This window comes from Salvelinus fontinalis, chromosome 6, assembly GCF_029448725.1.
Source record: "Salvelinus fontinalis isolate EN_2023a chromosome 6, ASM2944872v1, whole genome shotgun sequence".
Taxonomy (NCBI): domain Eukaryota; kingdom Metazoa; phylum Chordata; class Actinopteri; order Salmoniformes; family Salmonidae; genus Salvelinus; species Salvelinus fontinalis.
In genome coordinates, this window is record NC_074670.1 from 16,053,633 (window position 1) to 16,075,101 (window position 21,469).

The 21,469-nt window shown below is 42.7% G+C and overlaps 2 protein-coding genes across 3 annotated transcripts in view; one reads left to right on the forward strand and one right to left on the reverse strand.

Annotated features, from left to right (window-relative positions):
* Positions 1–17,913, forward strand: LOC129857157 (integrin alpha-6-like). Of its 2 annotated transcripts, none has more exons than XM_055925128.1 (25): positions 1–324; positions 833–954; positions 1,095–1,174; positions 1,424–1,691; positions 2,104–2,223; positions 2,686–2,899; positions 8,932–9,128; positions 9,254–9,342; positions 9,471–9,598; positions 9,783–9,872; positions 9,959–10,023; positions 10,166–10,311; positions 10,549–10,692; positions 10,898–11,019; positions 11,338–11,494; positions 11,857–11,940; positions 12,041–12,120; positions 12,260–12,334; positions 12,593–12,695; positions 12,850–13,026; positions 13,238–13,342; positions 15,879–15,989; positions 16,115–16,222; positions 16,902–16,982; positions 17,281–17,913. In XM_055925128.1, the coding sequence occupies exons 1-25, from the start codon at positions 137–139 to the stop codon at positions 17,380–17,382; spliced, it is 3,156 nt and encodes a 1,051-aa protein (XP_055781103.1). In that variant the 5' UTR covers positions 1–136; the 3' UTR covers positions 17,383–17,913. The 2 variants fall into 2 exon arrangements, with proteins under 2 accessions (XP_055781103.1, XP_055781102.1); XM_055925127.1 differs by having other exon boundaries at positions 2–324; positions 16,902–17,027.
* Positions 17,729–21,469, reverse strand: part of gpc2 (glypican 2) — an 11,341-nt gene continuing 7,600 nt past the window's right edge. Inside the window, exons 9-11 of the mRNA XM_055925130.1 lie at positions 21,170–21,306; positions 20,790–20,962; positions 17,729–20,632 (exon numbers count right to left, since the gene is read on the reverse strand). Coding sequence (XP_055781105.1) covers positions 20,361–20,632; positions 20,790–20,962; positions 21,170–21,306 — 582 coding nt within the window. The 3' untranslated portion in view covers positions 17,729–20,360. The remainder of the gene's footprint in view (positions 20,633–20,789; positions 20,963–21,169; positions 21,307–21,469) is intronic.

Consider the following 21,469-nt stretch of genomic DNA (forward strand, 5'->3'; position numbering starts at 1 on the left):
AAACACTGTATACTGCAGCCAGTGCCGAGTCACATCCCATTTCTGTAGTGTTGCCCTCTCATTCTGCTTCACAAACGAGGACACCACAGAGGAAGCTATTGGGTTAACTACAACTGAGAGTTGTACCAACACCAACATGACAATTCAATGGTGGGGCCTACTACTGGACCTGTGGTTTCTTTTCTCCTGCCTACCATTTCACATCTCAGCTTTCAATCTGGACACGGACACAAAGCATGTTCTGAGGAAAAATGGTGATCCGGGAAGCCTGTTTGGATTCTCCCTGGCACTGCACCAACAACTGAATCCTGTCAATAAGAAACTGTGAGTTGACCTCTTAGAGGAAATAATTAACAGTGTCCCATACATACTATTATCTGACCTTGCTGGTCATATATTAACTTATTTGTGTGTCCTCTATCCTGTCTGATTACCCATCAGTCTGATATATGTACACACTATGAACTGAGAAACGATCTAGCCTTAATGGCTACTCTTAATCTCTAGCCGGTACAGCCAGAAGAGAATGGGCCACCTCTCTGAGCCTGGTTCCTTTCTAGGTTTCATCCTCAGTTCCGTCCTTCTAGGGAGTTGTTCCTGGCCTCTCTGTTTTCACGTCTGCTTTGCTTGCTCTTTGGGGTCTAGGCCGGATAACTGTAAAGCATTTTGTGACAACTGCTGATGTAAAAAGCGTTTTATAAAATAACATTGATTGATTGATTGATACAACTCAGACCAGCAGTGACAAAGTTGTTTTTAGTTTGAATATTTTATTGTAGAGCTGCATGTGAATTTTACATCAATGTACAACACTCTGATTTATTTTTCCTAGATTGCTGGTTGGAGCACCACTCGCCAAGTCATTTACCAAAGCTGAAGTTACGGGAGGAATCTACCAGTGTGAGCTCACCACTGATTCTAAGAGCTGTGAGCGTGTCAAGCTCGACAACAATGGTTTGTTTGCTTACACTCACGTGTAACAGGTTTTGTGTGTTTGATTGCTGTTAAGAAAATATGTGTGATTTTGTTAATGTGTTTTTAACATTAATGTGTGTGAACGCTAACTTTTGTGTTTGAAAACGAATGTTCCCCAGAGTTTGTTAAAAGCAGTGATGTCAAAGACCAATGGATGGGTGTACGAGTGACAAGCCAAGGCCCTGGTCAAAGCGTGATGGTATGGTAAATATTGTGATCTTTAATCTTTGAATTGCCATTTGTTCTGTTTGTTTTGTTTTGTAATGAACGTATATTGTTTTTTGTTTTGTTTTTAATTCAAGTAATTTAATTGACTTGGACAGGACAACATTTCAGGGTTTCAGTGAAGTTAGCAAAAGAGCACATTTTCATTATAAATCAAACCCCTTTGTTTATGACTTAGAATTCCTTACGTCTGAGAGAATTTCTATCATTCTCCCCACCACAGACCTGCGCACATCGATACCAGGAGTGGAGCACCAATCCTGACACCCCTAACCTCGTATTCGGTCAGTGCTATATCCTGGGGGAGGATCTCCACAAGAGTGATGCCCATAGAATCTGGAGGAGGGTGATCTGTGATGACAGAAAACACATCAAGGATAAGCCTAAGAATCCTGATTGGTTCGGATACTGCCAACAAGGTCATTCTGCCGCCTTCGCCAAGGACAACACATCTCTGCTGTTTGGGGGCCCCGGAGCTTACCAGTGGAAAGGTACATGTTTTGAATTGGGAGATACTTTTAGAATGGGTTTCATCTTGTTAATGGAAAAATATGATGCACTGAATTATGATATGTATCTGATATGTATGAGACATGGTATTCATATACTGTATGTTTGGGACATTCAAGCACACTTGCAGTCAGTACACACTGCACTGATATTGGAATGAGCTGTCGATGTCAATGCAACTTAGATCAGACCTAGTTTGGTCTTGAAAAGCCCCGACAGGTTGAAACATTTTGACAATCTCTATTATAGATTCTTTCTTTTCATTTTTACCCCGGATTTAAGCCTGTTTAAGGACCCTGGTGTCCACAGCATTTAAAATTAATTCAAAACAACTTCATTTATTCCCAAGGGTCAATTATTCACATAATTCTCGTGTCCATCTGCATGTCACAGGAATTGTGAGAATGGAGTCCCTAGACAACCTCGAAGTGTCAAATGAAGAGCCCCGTGAAACTGGGGATGTGGACAGACTTGACCGTGACCTCATCCCTCTCCTTAACAACAGTTATCTAGGTCAGTTTAGATGGATAGGGCTTTCTTCATCCTCTATTCAATCCATTCAATCACACTGAAAGGAAAACACAGAAGTGCTTGGCGTGGTGGTAAATTTCATCAATACTCTTTTTATACTGTTGGTGTAAGTAATGATGCTTTACTCTCTTAAAAATGTAAAGAATGGCATGTTTTGTATTTATTCATACTATTTATTTACACATTTTGTGAATTACATCTCCCTTTCCCATAGACTTGGACCCTTGTGCACAATTTACATTTGAGTAATTTAGGAGACGCTCTTATCCAGAGCGACTTACAGTAGTGAGTGCATCCATTTTCATACTGTTTTCCTGTGGGCATCAAACCCACAACCCTGGTGTTGCAAGCACCATGCTCTAACAACTGAGCAAAACGAAACCCCCTGTTCATCGTGGTAGCACTGCAGTTGCTAACATTGAGTAATTGCTGTCTTTTTTCCAGGATTCTCAATCGACTCTGGAATGGCCCTCACCAAGAAGGGCCAGCTGACTATAGTGTCTGGGGCACCACGAGGCGGTTTCAGTGGGGAGGTGGCATTTCTGAAGAGAGACCCATTGGCTGAAAGAAGTCTATCTGTGGAAAACATTCTTAAAGGCCCAGGCCTGGCCTCCTCCTTTGGCTACGACATAGCCGTGGTGGACCTCAACGCTGATGGGTACAGATTTCAGACAGTAGCTTTGTCACAATTATCTCCCCTTCCTCCCGAAATGGGCATTTTTCACTTCTTTTCAATGATTTGAAAGGAAATTACTGGTTTACGAAATATGGTGGAAACTCTCACTAGCCATGCCTCCACCAATTCAATGCTTTAAAGAGATTCTCCGGGACATAGTTCTGAAAGTAGTGGTCCCTAAGTGGTCCCCTGAAAATTGCCTACTAAGTCACATATCAGCAATGATGTGCACCACATCATTGCTCTCACTCTCGCTCTGCTGTTTGTGCATCTTGCTAGCTGTCACTCAAATGGTGAGGGGCTGAAGCTCAATGGCTACAATTGCTAGGAGGCTGGCCCATGTGGGGGAAAATGGTGGGAAAATGGTGCAGCACAGCTTCCAGAATAACAGTTTCTTTCAAACTAGGGAGTTTGTGGTTAATTGAGGTGACAGTAATTCTGCACATACATTATACATGCATGAGCTACACATGGACACATCCAGCCCAAAGCAGTAGGTTTTAAAAATACTAAATAGTCGCCAAAGTTCCGGTGCATGTCTTTAAGATTTGTGGGAGCAAGTGACCAAGTGCACATTTCAGAAGAGAAGCGATATTATTGTGATCCATGTTTTGTATACAGTAGGTCTTGTTAAATGCCAAGTTCAGTCAAAAATGAGATTTTTCTGTGTTTTATATACAATATTTTCCACACCATGAGGTAGGAATAATATTGTGAAAATGATGATAATGCCCTTTTAGTGTAAGAGCTGTTTGAAAAGACAGCCTGAAATTTCAGGCTGTTTTCTTGGGATGGAGTTTTGGCCTCACCTGACATCACCAGGGGGTAAATTGGTTGATAGACCATTCTGCCAATAAAAGCTAGTTTTCAGATTTCCCTCCCCACTCAGACTACACCCAGACAGACTGAGCAAAATTCTTGCTTGAGAAGGTGCTCTTTGCTAAGAAGCAATTTTTGTTTCTTTTAACCCATTTTAATTGAAAACAATCATAGTAAGATACTTACAGTGCCTTCAGGAAGTATTCACCACCTTTCACTTTTCCATAGTGTTGTGTACAAAGGCCTGAAATGAAAAATCTTCCGGACAAACTAAACACCTTCTTTGCCCGCTTTGAGGATAATAAGGCCGACCTGAGTAAGACATTTAAACGTGTTAACCCTCGCAAGGCTGTCGGCCCAGACGGCATCCCTAGCCGCGTCCTCAAAGCATGCGCAGACCAGCTGGCTGGTGTGTTTACGGACATACTCAATCTCTCCCTATCCCAGTTTGCTGTTAAAGAGACTGAAAAATACCTACTATCTCAAGGCCAACAGACTTTTAAACAGACATCAGTAACACAGTGAGGCTACTGCCTACATACAGACTGGAAATCATTGGCCAATTTAATAAATGAATCACTAGTCACTTTAATAATGCTACTTTAATCTTGTTTACATATCTTGCATTACTCATCTCATATGTATATACTGTATTTTATACCATCTATTGCATCTTGCCAATGCCGCTCGGCCATTGCTCATCCACACACGCCATATTGTGGCGTACAGCAGGTCAGCCAACAGGGGGAGACTCGTCGAGGCCTGGTGGCAGACGGAGTCTACATCATGAGGAAATGGCTCCCTCTGCTGAACGTGCCAGGTCTCGACGGGCTCTCCGGCCAGGACAATTTGGGCTGATTGTGGTTGGTGGGTAATCAAGGGCTGATTGCTCACCAGCTGTATGAGTGCCATAAAGCTGCCAGAAGGGCAGCACACAAGAGAAGGGACGGGGGGGAGAAAGGTGTGCCAAATCAAGAATAACCTTTTGTATCAGGTGTGCCAACAGGGGGAACTTCGAGAGGTATTGTTACTGGCCCACATCCACCTGTTGGGGGCGCACCTGGGAATGGAGAAGACCCGGGAATGGATTGCCGCCTGGTTCCACTGGCCCGGGATGAGGAGGGCCGTGGAAGACTCCTGTCACAGCTGCCTAGAGTGTCAACTCACTGCCCCAAAAGTACACTTCCGAAACCCACTGGTCCCCCTACCGATCATCGGGGTGCCCTTTGAACGCATCGCCATGGACATAGTGGGACCCCTGGTAAAAACAGCACAAGGACACCGGTACATACTGGTGATAGTAGATTGTGCCACCCGGTATCCCGAGGCCATTCCCCTACGGGCAGTATCCAAGGGACTCACCAGGGAGCTGTTCCACCTCTTTAGCCAGATGGGCATTCCTGACAGACCAAGGTACTGAGTTTATGTCCCGCCTAATGAAAGATTTGTGTGCTCTCCTGTAGATCAAGCAGATCCGGACCTCCGTCTTTCACCTGCAGGCGGATGGGCTCGTCGAGCGGTTCAATAAAATGCTCAAACAAATGCTGCGGTAGGTCATTGAGCAGGACGGGAAGAACTGGGACCAGATACCACCTAATGTTCTCAATCTGAGAAATACCCCAGTCCTCCACTGGGTTTTCCCCTTTCGAACTCCTCTACAGGAGGAGGCCACGCGGCCTATTGGACCTCACCAAGGAAGTGTGAGAAGCCCAACCGACCCCCTTACGCAGCGTGATAAAGCACGTGGAGACGATGAGGGAGACAGCCATATGGCCAGTGGTAAGGGAACATATGGAGAAGGCCCAACGCACCCAAGCCCAGGTCTACAATCGGGGAACCCAGCCCCAAGAATTCCAGGTGGGAGACAGGGTGTTGGTATTAATCCCCATGGCCGAAAGTAAGTTCCTGGCAACATGGCACGGGCCATACGAGGTGATAGAGAAGCTGGGACTCATCAATTACTCAGGCAAGGCAAGCCGGGTTGACAGCAAAACCCAAGAAATACAAACTAGGGTTCGAGGAGGTGAAGTACCTGGGGTATTTGATTTGACGGGGGAACATCATGCCCCAGGAGTGGAAGGTTCACGCGGTATGTGACTGGCCCATTCCACGCACCAAGATACAGGTCAAGTCCTTTCTGTAACTGGCAGGATACTATAGCCAGTTTATCCCCAACTTTGCGGCTATAGCTTCCCCCCTCACCAATAACCAGGGCCCGCCTCCCGAAAACAGTGAAATGGATGGACGAGACAGAAGCGGCGTTCAGGTGCCTGAAGGAAGCACTGTGCTCCCATCCGATTCTCGTAACGCCCGATTTCCAGGTGCCGATGTTGGTCCAGACAGATGCATGTGACACGGGACTAGGGGCCGTTCTGTCCCAGATACACAATGGGGAGGAGCACCCCATCATGTACATAAGCCGAAAGCTAATACCTAGAGAGAAAAAGTACTCGATCGTTGAGAAAGAGTGTCTAGCGGTGAAGTGGGCGCTAGACACACTCAAGTATTACCTGTTAGGTACCCACTTCACCTTGGTCACTGACCATGCTCCCCTGGTCTGTATGGCCAGGGGAAGGGACACAAATGATCGGTTCACCAGGTGGTTCTTGTCCCTTCAATGCTTCTCTTTTTCTGTTGTGCACAGGTCAGGGGCGAAGCATGGAAACGCGGATGCCCTATCAAGAAGGGAGACATACAGTCGTGGCCAAAAGTTTTGCGAATGACACAAATATACATTTTCACATTTCCACTGCATTTCAGCACTGCCACAAAAGGACCAGCTGACATCATGTCAGTGATTCTCTCGTTAACACAGGTGTGAGTGTTGACGAGGACAAGGGTGGAGATCACTCTGTCTTGCTGATTGAGTTCGAATAACAGACTAGAAGCTTCAAAAGGAGGGTGGTGCTTGGAATCATTGTTCTTCCCCTGTCAACCATGGTTACCTGCAAGGAAACATGTGCCGTCATCAAATCAAATTTATTTATATAGCCCTTCGTACATCAGCTGATATCTCAAAGTGCTGTACAGAAACCCAGCCTAAAACGCCAAACAGCAAACAATGCAGGTGTAGAAGCACCTTTTTGCTTTGCACAAAAAGGGCTTCACAGACAAGGATATTGCTGCACATAAATCGACCATTTATCGGATCATCAAGAACTTCAAGGAGAGTGGTTCAATTGTTGTGAAGAAGCCCTCAGGGCACCCAAGAAAGTCCAGCAAGTGCCAGGACCGTCTCCTAAAGTTGATTTAGCTGCGGGATCGGGGTACCACCAGTACAAAGCTTACTCAGGAATGGCAGCAGGCAGGTGTGAGTGCACCTGCACGCACAGTGAGGCGAAGACTTTTGGAGGATGGCCTGGTGTCAAGAAGGGCAGCAAAGAAGCCACTTCTCTCCAGGAAAAACATCAGGGACAGACTGATATTCTGCAAAAGGTACAGGGATTGGACTGCTGAGGACTGGGGTAAAGTCATTTTCTCTGATGAATCCCCTTTCCGATTGTTTGGGGCATCCGGAAAAAATCTTGTCCGGAGAAGACAAGGTGAGCGCTACCGTCAGTCCTGTGTCATGCCAACAGTAAAGCATCCTGAGACCATTCATGTGTGGGGTTGCTTCTCAGCCAAGGGAGTTGGCTCACTCACAATTTTGCCTAAGAACACAGCCATGAATAAATAATGGTACCAACACATCCTCCGAGAGCAACTTCTCCCTACCATCCAGGAACAGTTTGTTGACAAACAATGCCTTTTCCAGCATGATGGAGCACCTTGTCACAAGGCAAAAGTGATAACTAAGTGGCTCGGGAACAAAACATCAATATTTTGGATCCATAGCCAGGAAACCTCCCAGACCTTAATCCCATTGAGAACTTGTGGTCAATCCTCAAGAGGCGTTTGGACAAACAAAAACCCACAAATTCTGACAAACTCCAAGCATTGTTCAATTGACAGCATGCCAGGGCGGATTGCAGAGGTCTTTAAAAAGAAGGGTCAACACTGAAAATATTGACTCTTTGCATCAACTTCATGTAATTGTAAGAGCTAAGGGGGGGGGGGGGGGGGCGCGTACAGCAGGTCAGCAAACAGGGGGAGGCTCGTCGAGGCCTGGTGGCAGACGGAGTCTACATCACGAGGCGATGGCTCCCTCTGCTGAACCTGCCAGGTCTCGACGGGCTCTCCGGCCAGGACTAATTGGGGCTGATTGTGGTTGGTGGGTAATCAAGGGCTGATTGCTCACCAGCTGTACGAGTCCCATAAAGCTGCCAGAAGGGCAGGGGAAGGGACGGGGGGAAGAAAGGTGACTTCCGTATAGTTGGAGACGGTGCCCGAGCTAAACGGATGGAGTTCCGTTTTTGTGCCCGACAGGATACAGCAAGACCCGGAGCCCAGAAGACGGAATCCCGGAGAGTGTCTCATGGGGGAGACCTATCCTTTTCCTTTTAATAATTTATTATTTAAATAAACACCCTTAAAACCGAGCTAATTCTTGACCAAACCCCCTGGTCTGCCACTATATATACAGTGGGGAGAACAAGTATTTGATACACTGCCGATTTTGCAGGTTTTCCTACTTACAAAGCATGCAGAGATCTGTAATTTTTATCATAAGTACACTTCAACTGTGAGAGACGGAATCTAAAACAAAAATCCAGAAAATCACATTGTATGATTTTTAAGTAAATAATTTGCATTTTATTGCAAGATGACATTGAACGTTCTTGAGTTGCCTAGTTACAGTTTTGACTTAAATCGGCATGAAAATCCAGGGAAAGACATGAAAATGGATGTCTAGCAGTGATCATCAACCAACTTGGCAGAGCTTGAAGAATTTTAAAAAGGATGTTCAAATATTGTGCAGTTCAGGTGTACAAAGCTCTTAGAGACTTAGCCAGAAAGACTCACAGCTGTAGTTTCTGCCAAAGGTGCATCTACAAAGTATTGACTCAGGGGTGTGAATACATATGTAAAATACGGAGTATTGTGCGTAGATGGGTGAGAAAAATATTTAAGCAATAAGACAGCAACATGTGGAATAAGTCAAGGGGTATGAATACTTTCTGAAGGTACTGTAATTGTTACCCAGAAATGATTTGATATTGACATAAAAATATCTGCATTGGACCTTTAATGTGGGAGAACCAGCGGAAGTATGTATTGTATGTAATTCTGTTGGTCGGGTATTTTGGGAATTCCAGGTGGGACGACCTTGCTGTGGGGGCACCCGAATTTTTCTTAAAAGAAGGGGTAGTCGGAGGGGCAGTGTACATCTACATCAACAACAGGGGAAGACAGTGGGAGAAGATTGAGCCTGTCCGTCTAGATGGGAACAAAGACTCCATGTTCGGTCTCGCAGTTGAGAACATTGGAGACATCAATCAGGACGGTTATGAAGGTTGGCTGAGGTTTCTTCATTACTTTCAGAGGAGTTAACTTAAACCTTTCTCTTAGCTTTGGGAACATCTTAGCGACCCATCTCCCTCATAAATTCAGACCTTAACTTCATTTTTTACTTGACAGATATTGCTGTGGGGGCTCCCTATGATGGTGTAGGTCGAGTGTACCTTTACTATGGCTCCTCAGGTGGAATCCACAAAAAGACAGCACAGGTGGGAGCCTTTACATTAAACTGGAACACCTGCATCTGAGTGATGACCACCCCAATCTCTCAGTAAAGTTTGAAGAATGTTGAACACAAACTACATTTTGTCACAAACTGTATCTCTTGTCATTATAGATTATAAAAGCAGAATCGTATAATATAAGACAATTTGGATTTTCTCTGACTGGCAAAATAGACATGGATGACAATCATTACCCTGACTTGGCTGTTGGATCACTCTCAGATTCCATATTTGTCTACAGGTAACTTTGCCTTGATTACATCATATCAGTGTTCCTCAATCTTAGTCCTGAGAGAACACACAGGATTTATAGTATATCCTTTAGTTTCAACACACCTGATTCAAGTATATTCTACTACTCATCGTCAAGTTTTGAACTTGGTAGTGTCAACTGGTCATTTTGATTTACTTGGATTTGTTTACAGGGCAAGGCCAGTAGTCAATATCAGAGAGGACTTACGAATCACCCCAAGTACAATCAACATGACGACAGAGCACTGTGACAAACACAAATGGTAAGACTTTCAAGAGACAACATATAAACAAATATCAATACACTGCCGTAATGAAACCCAACATATATTTGTCAACATTTGCATAGTACTTTCAAGGCACGGGCATGCTTTACCTACACAGCACAGCCGCCATCCTACAACCCCAGACTGAGTAAGTTCACCAGCTTCAGCCCCCTAAATGACCACGCCGTGGTACTGCTGAGATTGAGGCTGTCCTAATATGGACACCGTACTCTTGACCCTTTGTGTACACTTTGCTTCAGGAACTTATGTAATGCGTTCTCTTCCTATAGCTGTCAACTATGCCTTCGAGGCTGACGCTGAGGCGAGGAAACAGAGGCGTTCCTCCAGGATGCAGTTTCTGTTTCAGTCCCAGGGAGTCCTGGAGCTAGCAGGGCAGGGCAAAGAGAAGTGCACTGAGACCCAACTCAAGCTATTGGTAGTGACTCTGCATTTTTCCATCTCGTCACAACTGTAGTCTTAATTCAGTGGTTCATGAAGAAATCATAAGTCATAAGACAACAACACACTTTGTTTGTAAAGCCACTATTTCCTCGATCATGAAAATACCAAATTAAAATACTATTTGGCAATGACATTGATTTTGTTTGGTAATATTGATGCAGCAACTATACATTTGAACATCACCTTTACATTACGTTCTACATCTCCAAAGGGTGATATCAAGGACAGACTGCACAGCATCCCCATCTCTGTCTCTGTGTCCTTACTGAATGACAGTAAGACAGAGAGCAAGAGTCTCCTGCCTGCACTAACTCCAATACTCAGCCTCTATGAGCAGAGTACAGCCACCTCAGAGGTAAACGTACGTGTGTGTGTGTGTGTGTGTGTGTGTGTGTTTACGTGTGTGTGTGTGTGTGTGTGTGTGTGTGTGTGTGTGTGTGTGTGTGTGTGTGTGTGTGTGTGTGTGTGGAGGTGTGTGGAGATGTGTGAGAGAGGAGATATAAGCCTAGTAGTTATGAAACAGTTATTGTGAGTCTTAAGAACTAAATTAACTTTTTCAGGTTGTCTTCATAAATAAAGGTTGTGGGAGTGATAACATTTGCCAAAGTAACTTGGAGCTACGGTACAGGTTCTGTTCCAGACCAAAACTACTGGGTCAAGATGTATTCACCCCACTGCCCAGGTAGAAACAAAATGTGTGATTAGAATTTTACCCAGAAGTCCCTCTTGACTACCTTCAACTTATTGTGTATTCGGTTACACGAACCCTGTAATGCAGTGGTGGCTGGTGGGTGGAGATTTAGGAGGACACACTCATTGTAAAGACTGGGTTAGAATAAATGGAAAGATATCAAACAAATGGTTTCCATGTGTTTGATACCTTTCCATTCCAGTCATTGCAATAAGCATGTCCTCCTATCTCTGCCAACCAGCCTCCTCTGCTCTATATGGCTGTTGTCAATGTAGTGCTTTGGTAATGATAAGGCTCATGTCTTTCTAGTGAAAGAGGTATTCCAGTAATCTCTGCTGGAGGTGAGGACATAGCTTTGGAGGTCAATGTGACCAATAGGGAGGGTGATGATGCCCATCAGAGTCATCTGATCATCAAACTCCCTGACTCTCTTTCATTCTCATCATTGTACTTCAACCACATTTCAGTAAGTCACTGGCCTTCGCCGTTCCATACATTTTGGGAAAAATCATTGTACAGTATACTGGCCTTAGGAGTTAAAATAATGTTAATTAGCCATGATTCTATTCATGATACTGTAAAATCAATGAAAACATGACCACCCATCTTCTTGATTTCTGAAGTTAAACATCACCAATACCGTAATTGTTCCAGGGTAATAAATAGGTACACTATATATACAAAAGTATGTGGACACCCCAGGGGTCCACATACTTTTGGTCATGTAGTGTATATTTTTACATCACTGCCTATAGTTTCATAAAATTATCAGCTGCTATCATATGACTCAAAAGTCTGGCTCCCTCATTGTAAACGTTGACCCTACAGGAAGTAGTAGTGAAGTGCAACCCCAATGACAATGGTACACTGACAGACTGTGAACTGGGAAACCCATTCAAAAGAGATGCTGAAGTGAGTAGTCATTTTGTGTATGTCTAAGACATTTATTTTTTCTATGATACCACAATTGAATAGTTGTCCATTGTAAGTAAGAGACATGTGTGTCCCTTAGGTTACTTTCTATGTAATATTGTCCACGTCCCGCATCTCTCTGAGCACAACTGATGTAAATGTTACCTTGCAGCTTGAAACGTAAGTATAACAGTGCACATCTTTTGTTAGAGGACCCATTAGCTCTGGGTAATAAATGTAACATTTGAGTCTGTCTATTTTGTATGCTCTACACCAGTCACACACAGATTATTCTAACAGAGTAGTATTTTGGTTGCAGGACAAGTGTGCAGAAGATACAAGCAAGTGAAGCAAAGGCCAAAGTAGTTTTTGAGCTGCACCTACAAGTATTTGGGTGGGTGTACAGACATGGTATTTGTTCTGCTGTTGCCCTAACCCACCCTTTTAGCTAACATATTTGAAGAGCTCCTGTCATGAAAATATAGTTTGTGTCACAAATGACAACCTATTCAATATTTAGTGCACTATTTTTGACCAGAGCACTATGGGACCTTATCAAAAGTAGTGCATTACATAGGGAATAGAGTGCCATGTGGGACACAACCTTAATGTGGTGAAGGAATTAAGGTTTATGAGATGTGTTTGTTCTCAGACTGGCCAGGCCCTCCCAGGTCAGCTTTGGAGGAGCTGTAAAGGGAGAGAGCGCCATGAAATCAGAGGACGATATTGGAACTCTTGTGGAGTATGAATTCAGGGTGAGCTCATTGATTTGTGGTTCAAAATTCTATTGTTCCCTGGTGATTATCGAAATTCCATATGCCTTTGCACGCTGCTCTGCACTGGGCGTATAAAATGTTCCCCCGAAATATATGCTAAAATATTTGTCAATCTATTTGTCAACTTTAACAGATATGGAATTTGGGCAGGCCACTGAAATCCTTTGCCAATGCGTCGCTGAATATCTACTGGCCCAAGGAGAACGCAGTGGGGAAATGGCTGCTGTACCTGGTGCAGATCCACAGTGAAGGCATACAGAATGTTCCCTGCTCTCCGCTAAAGGAGATCAGTCCAGTCCAACATATTAAGGTAAATTCCTCTGAGCATCAATTCTGAGGTAATATCGATAGGTTACTGGATCTTGAGTGAATCTCTTTCACAAGTGCTCTTTTTTGCGAGTGTTGTAGTAACCAATGATTTATATGCATTATCATTCACACAATTGGCGTAAGTTGCCTATATTGTCTGTTTGTAAGATGTAGTATATGCACATCTTCCTAATTATGATATTTAACTCTAGGGCTCTCGTGATATTTCAAGAAAAAGACGAGATGCTCATCAGGAAGCGTTCTCATCTGAGGATGGATTCTCCTTCCTGTCAAAGAAAAGAAAATATAAAACTCTGGTAAGAGAAAATTCATTTGAAGCAACTATCATGTGTTTAACCCACTAGAGTCGATTGACACACCGGTGTGTCAATCTAAGTTGCATAACAAAGAAAATCCCCATCAAAATCCAACAATTTAGGAGATAGAGATGTCAGTTTTTTTTGCATAGGATACGTCTCAATCCACCGCATCTGCCAGTGTCACACTTACACATCTGCGGTGAAAAGTGGCAAAGCTAGAGCGGTGTTTGTCAGACCATGAGAAATCCTGAACATCGGTATTCTCACAAAAACGTATGTAGCATCCAAACGGTTTGACATACAAACTATTATGGAAAGGGGAGAATCTCACGAACCTGATGGTGTTCTCCGTTTTGCTCTACGACCCCCACCCCACAAGTGTCAGGAGACTCGTCTGAAGTTGGTTCAGCCGATCAACCAACTTCTGTCTGTAGCTGCCTAACAGTTTGGGCTACACACTAATATGATCATCCTATGGACCGCTGAGGCTCTCATGAACACGACGGAGTTCTCCCTTTTGCTCTACGACTAACACAAGTGTCACGGAACTTGTCTGAAGGTAACCGGTACCGGTTTAAAAAACACATTTAAGTATGAAGGCATAGCCACAGGAAGTAGGGGTGCTGACAAATCAGAGGAAAAATATATATATACTGTATACTGTATATATATATATTATTATTTGTATTTTTTACAAAAGTAGTGCATTGGGCCTTTACTGGTCTTTTATTAACGGACCGATATAGACATCTGTAGCTCTGTAGCATCTCCACTTTGGTTAAAAAAAGGTAGTTGTATACCTAAGAACAGTGTCTTGCAGGATTAAATAGATGGAATTGAAGAGTTGTTTCCCTGTCCCTTTCTCTGCGATTGTCATTCTAATGAAATCCAGAAAGAACAAAAACCTATCCTCAAACATTTACATCAAAAGATGCAAAGTTATGGGAAAAGATCCAAAACATCCACATGATATGTAATATTTTTATTGATCAAATAACATGGAAAACAACCACTTTTTGTGCAGTGTTAATGTACATTACTGTGTTGTACATACTGTAGGTTGGTCATCTACTAGGTTTGTACCTGTAGACTTTCCATCCCCATGAAGAAAAACTATTTACAATACAGTAATTGAGTACATTGAGACATCAAGTGGTTTGTGATGATGTGATGTGGCTCAAGTGGTAGAGCATTGTGTTTGTAATGCTAGAGTTGTGGGTTTGAATCCCAAGGGTGACCAGCATGAAAATGTATGCACTCACTACTGTAAGTTGCTCTAGCTAAGAGTGTCTAGTAAAAGGATTGAATAGACCATTTCAGTTTCCACATAGAAAAAAGTTGCATTCGCAAAGTATTTCAATGAACTGGAAAACATGTATCAAGCAAGTATTTTTATTTTCCACAAGTATTATCAGATTAACTGTTTTGTACAGATAATTATCAGACTCACATTACTCAAATACATTTAGTTTACAATTTTTCACAAAAGTAGTACACTGGGCATGTACTAGTCCTGTAGTAGCAGACCAATAGAATTACCGGACCAATATAGAAGTTTGTAGGGCAGGCAACAACAAAAAAATTATGAAAAATCACAGCAACCCCACCCCCAAACTACTATGTATGGAGGTAGCTTCATGCCTACCCCAAAAAAGGTGTAGAATGTGTAAAAACATATATTTCCAGATTTTTTAAATATTTCCTAGATTTAGGACAAACAGTTCAAAACCTTGCTTCTTATGATTTATTTTTTGACTGTCCTTTTTTCCATTTATGAATGTGTTTTTTAATGCACTTCTATGGTGTTTAGTAGTAAATATTTTATCAAATAAAAAAATCAGAATACTTGATACCTAAAGGGGTCCTAAAATGTCAAATCAAATAGCAGCATACCACCCTGCATACCACTGCTGGCTTGCTTCTGAAGCTAAGCAGGGTTGGTCCTGGTCAGTCCCTGGATGGGAGACCATATGCTGCTGGAAGTGGTGTTGGAGGGCCAGTAGGAGGCACTCTTTCCTCTGGTCTAAAAAATATCCCAAAATATCCCAATGCCCCAGGGCAGTGATTGGGGACACTGCCCTGTGTAGGGTGCCGTCTTTCGGATGGGATGTTAAACGGGTGTCCTGACTCTCTGAGGTCATTAAAGATCCCATGGCACTTATCGTAAGAGCAGGGGTGTTAACCCCGGTGTCCTGGCTAAATTCCCAATCTGGCCCTCAAACCATCATGGTCACCTAATAATCCCCAGTTTACAATTGGCTCATTCATCCCCCTCCTCTCCCCTGTAACTATTCCCCAGGTCGTTGCTGCAAATGAGAACGTGTTCTCAGTCAACTTACCTGGTAAAATAACGGTGAAAAAAAAAAAAAAAAAAAAAAATGATCCATAGTATGACCATCTTAAAACAATACCATATGTCAGCTTATCACCCCCCCATCTTAGATTCTAAATAATTCATTTTTTGTTTTGTTTTTGCCAAGTCATTGCTGAGTGGAGAGACTTGTGTTTTTGAACCCCGCTCACTTTCTTGCAGACATGTTCAGAAGAGTTGAAATGTGTAGAGATACGGTGCCCTCTGCTGGGTTTGGACAGTACTGCAGTGGTGTTTCTTCAAGCTCGCCTTTGGAACAGTACTTTCCTTGAGGTGCCTATTTCCCTTATGTTTGTTACTACAGGTTCTTCATGTACATAACACCTAATTCTGTTGCATAGACATTGTGTCATCCAGTTTCAGTGCAGTTTCTTTGTTCTCTGCGTATCCCATCATAGGACTACAGTTCATTAAACTACCTGGACATTGTGCTGGATGCCACTCTCAGCTTGACAGACTCTGAAGAGAATATTGGGCTAAGGAAGACTGAGAAATCTGGAACCCAGGTACAAACATGCTTATGATTGTTTATTTAGAAATATAATGATGGCCTATGTGTTCAAATAGCTAAATGATTCATAGTATGACCATCTTAAAACAATTCCACACGTCAGCTTAGAAATATAATGATGGCCTATGTGTTTAAGTTAAGAAGTTTCCATTGACTATTTTTCCCTGCCACTGAAGGATACCTGATCTATCTTCAGAGGACTACATTATTGTTCTTTAGGGTTGACATAGTTTTCAACTATTATTATTTACTTGCTGGTTGTTTTGTAGCATACTTTTTCATACATATCTGTATGGAATTGCTTTCCATACTTAGTGACTAATCCTGTCATCTAAATTGATGTTGTTATTTGGTTTGGTTGAAATTGGTCTACTAATCTGGAATCACAGATCAATGTGGCTGATGTAATTACCACTGCTCATTTAACCACACACACCCTCTCACACTGTGCAGCATACAAACTCTCTCACCAGTACTTATGTGGCTCTTTTCAAGAATGTCATGTGTTCATCGACTCAGCTAAATACTGTAAAGTACCTTCAGTTGATGGCTTGATGGAGTGTTTGCTGTCTCAGCTAAATACTGTAAAGTACCTTCGTTTGATGGCTTGATGGAGTGTTTTCTGTCTCAGCTAAAGACTGTAAAGCACCTTCAGTTTGATGGTGTGTTTGCAGGTGAGGCTGACAGTGTTCCCTGAGAGGAAGGCTGCCATCTGGGCTAAGGTCGCCTGGTGGGTCATCTTCCTCTCAGTAATGGTAGGACTGCTACTTCTGTCTCTGCTCGGCTTTCTGCTGTGGAAGGTAACACAATGTGTAATACACACTGTGGAAGGTTGGTGGGAGGAGCTATAGAGGGACGGGCTCATTGTAACGGCTTAAATGGAACGCAAACGCTTCAAAAATGGAAACCACCCTCCTATTGCTCCTCCCACCAGCCTCCTCTGGTGGAATCCAAATATTGATATGGATATTGAAACTTCTGTGAGAATCTTTATTTTGTGTGTGTGTGTTTACCCCGGCTACAAATAAAGTTGTCTATTTGATCCTATTGTAGTGCATCAAGTACCCTGTGGCTAAGAAGTACCACGTCATGCATAAGAACACAGAGGAACGTCACCCCATTAGAGGAGACTCATCTTTGAGTCCAACTGCATAGGCACAGAGAATTTTATACATTTCAATGATATAATTCATTGAACAGAATAGTGAAAATCTCATTTTAAGATTGTGTATGTACACAAATGTTTACAAGTTTAGCACCTCTTGTAAAACGTCTTAAACGTACATAAATGTCATGGTTTTCAGTTGTTGTTTTTAAATTACGTGTTTGTTTTAATGGTTGTATTGATGTCATACTGTACCTGTGAATCTGTGTCTATGATTGCCATGTGGATATTAATACAAATGTGAGCTTGAACATTAGATCCACTGGTAGCAATAATAAAGCTACCAGAAGAGACTTGAATTCTGAAAACAGTAAAAATTGATTTACAGGCACAACATTTTCTTGACAGTTTAATGAAACGGAGTAATCTATTTCCCAAAATTGTTACATCTTAAAGTTGTACTATCCTTTTACACTAATGGAATGTGGTATCTTATATGGGAGTGTTGATATGAGGTCATAGTGGTTCCACTAGCAGACTAGAAACCAAACGTTTTTTGAATAAAAACAAATCGCCATCCAGTGACCACTCATTCATTTGAATTGTGCACTTTGATAGTCGAATGCATCTATCATCGTTGAATTTAATAATGATGCTTCATTAATAAACAGTGAAAATCCATATTCAGACCTGGCATAGATAACCACTCCCACACAGACTTACTATCCTAACGTACAAGGTTAAGCACCTTAGGAAACATATAATCCCCTCAAACAAGGGATCCTGCAATTTTTCATTAAAACAAGAAAAAAAAGAGGTGTGCTTGAATGTTCTCAATACATTGTTATTGAATTAACCATCTTCACTTTTCTATTACACTTCTCTTTTTACACACTTTCATTACCTTTTCAACCTTTTCAACCTCTTGAATCAAGTCGATCTGTCTCTACTTTGTAGAGCTTTTTCTATTAAGTTATGATTTAATACTTGCTGTAAATGTTTGCTCTATGCTTGGTGGAGACTAGAATATCATTGGCTACTTTTTCTCATCTTTAACCAGTCTTGTGTCATATCAGTTTTATTGAAGTTCCAAGTCAAACACTCACTTTCTCTCAACCCTCGCTGTTGTGTTAGTAAATGAGACATTTAGGAAAGAATTGTCTGAGGTACATTTAACGTGGCTTTTCTTTAGGGTTAAGACACTCACCACACCTCCATTATACACTTTTATCAATCACACATTTCTTTAACACTCAGAGCTCATTCAACCAAGCGGCCATTGGGATTTTGTTGCTTTTTAGAAAAGTTCATACAAAAGTTTAAAGACTAAGAGCACCATTTTGTAACATCCATCAACACCCCATTCCTTCTTTCTTTACTAAGCCTTACTCAAACGATACAAAACCACACAGACACACGCTGCTCCCAACCTATCATGAGTCTCAGGTACAATCTCTCCACGGGAGATCTCATGGGAAAATTTTGACGAAGGCTATTCCAGTGGTTCTCAAATATCCCTGGTTAATATCCCGGCTTCAAACAAAGACACATGAAATGCTTGTCCAGCGGTGTGGTGAGAAGAAATTATTCAGTAAAAATGCTATTCTACTTTTTCAAGGACACGTTTTGTAAGCTTTCTGACAGACAGTGCAACACAATCCTCTCCTTAATGCACTGCTCCCATAAAAAAAACATTGACTTGCTTTATTTACACATCAGTTTGTCTGTTTAGAAGGAGACCTAAGTTTGTTATAAGCAACTGATTCCACAATGAAGTGGCAATTGATGAACAATGAAATTGATATTAACTTAACATGTCAATGTTACAAGGAGGTTGTCATCTGAGATGCACATTCCATAGAAACCAGCAGACATAGGGGACCTCCAGGAACAGGATTTGGGGGAAATACTGCCCCTAACACTTCCAATCAATTCCTGCATCGACATAAAACAACACTTATATCAATAAATAAAAAAATACAAATAAACTGAATAAATTAGCAATCACTTCAGGGCAGGCTCCACAAAATGGTGGCATGCTCTAAGCACATTCCTAATAAGACCCTGACCTTACCGTTTAAATCTTTTCTTTCACTACAAGTTAAACCTTCCACAACTGACTAAAGTATGTGGAGGCTTTAACATTAAGTTGTAATTTTATTGCTGATTGGACAGTGCTCGTGTCTATTTCTATGGGCACAAGCACTGTCCATGACACAAACTGTTCACACCTCTCTAGTTGGCAAAGAACATTTTTACTATTTTAAAGATAATTTCCTGCTATTCCACACTTTTTGCCATGGGGTGGAGAGAAAATGTTGCAGTTTTAAAGCTAATTAGCTGCAAATCTACACATTTTGTTCATGTAATACCTGAGGGACTCAAACATTACAACAAATTCAATGGGCTAAAAAACGTTAGCTGACATGGGTTAGTTCAGGGCTGCCCAACCCTCTTCCTTGAGATCTACCCTCCTGTGGGTTTTCAGTCCAACCCTAATTTAAAACACCTGATTCTACTAATTAGCTGCTCAACAAGACCTTAACTAGCTTAATCAGATATGCAAAATTAGGGTTGGACTGAAAACCTACAGGACAGTAGATCTCCAGGAAGAGGGTTGGGCAGCCCTGGGTTAGTTGATCTGCAACTTGCACCCCACAATTTGGGAACTATTGGGATAGGCAATCATAGGAAATGTAACTTCCCTTGTGCTTGAATACTTTTTCCACAAGGAGATTATTTTGTGCTGGATTCATGCACATTTTAGATTCAACTCCTCTCTTTCTCCTGTAGAATAAGCAAACGTATCTACTGTCATTGTGCTGATGATTAAATATCCCTCCTCAACCAAACCTCAGCTGGATCGTATTCAATAGGCACCAAACAGAAGAAACTGCCTGAAACAAGGTGGGATTGACTGGATTTATCCAATAAGAAATTTTCATTTTCATTTTGTGTTTCAATTATTTTTTTTTTTCATTATTTGCCATAATGAACACAACCCTGAGCTTCAGGCTGTAGTAACTGGCTATCTCCAAATGGGGGAGACAGTGACCATAACTGATAACCAAAACAAAACCGCCAGCGAGAAGGCGGCTGGCCGGCTGACCGCTGAGATGGACCGTCCCTTGCTCCTGTTCCACTTTGATCCGGTTCGGTCTCTGACCCGCGGGGGCTTGATGGGTGTCTGGGGGTTAAGTGGGGGTTTACTGTAGGGAGGGGAGTAGGGCCTGGAGCCAGGCCAATCATCACTGTACCTCTCCCCTCCGCCGCCTGATCCACTGCCCTCATCGACCTCACCTTCAGGGAGAGACATGACATCAGACAGACAGAGCGACAGGCAGACAAAGGGCAGTTAAAGAGTGCAAATGTTGGGGGAGACAGTAGTAATAGGATTAGAACGGGATGACGAACCCGTCATAATATTTCTGTTGGGTGGTGGGGGATGACGACTTACTGTCCATGAAATCAGTATCCTGTCCAGCCTGTGCATGTTTCAGTCTGTTGGTGGCTACTCTGAGCTCCATGATGAGCTGTCTGGTCCTCACGTCTGGCCTGGCAGTGTCCACCTCTACCTCTGGGTTATTGATCTGACTCATCAGCCCATCGCCTGTCACGTCAGGGAGGTACCTGATACAGACACATCAAAATGACATAGCTACAGCACTGAAACTAATATCAATATGATAACAAAACACTAAATATCAGTATGATACATTCTTAGTTACCTGCTCGCACACACAAATCTCCATCTTCTCTCTCCCCCTTGGACTAACATCCTCCTCCACCTTTACATGTCTCTTATCAAACACCCACAACCCCCTGGTCCACACCCACCTCCCCCTGGTCTGTCCATTCCAGCAGCGGTCCTCGTTGGTGACGTCGGCGGCCACGTTCTTGTCGTTGCAGATGGTGTGTGGGAGGGACACCCAGAAGCCCCGCATGGGCCGCAGTCGCTCCTTCAGATCTGACACCTGGAGGCGGGCGGATGGAAACTGGTTGATGCAGGCTGTAAAGTAAACCCTTATATAGCTGTTGAACATATGGAGGTGGGAAGCTCATTTTAGCCACGTCCTCGTCATCAAACAAACTAGAATGTAGTGTATATAAATGGCTGTTGGTATGGCTGTTGTTGAA

Bases quoted from the DNA above. Each gene is read 5' to 3' on its own strand.
- LOC129857157 (XM_055925127.1), top strand. From the start codon at position 137: ATGACAATTCAATGGTGGGGCCTACTACTGGACCTGTGGTTTCTTTTC. The intron at 11,941-12,040 runs GTGAGTAGTCAT...TGTGTCCCTTAG, and splicing joins CATTCAAAAGAGATGCTGAA to GTTACTTTCTATGTAATATT. The intron at 12,696-12,849 runs GTGAGCTCATTG...CAACTTTAACAG, and splicing joins TTGTGGAGTATGAATTCAGG to ATATGGAATTTGGGCAGGCC.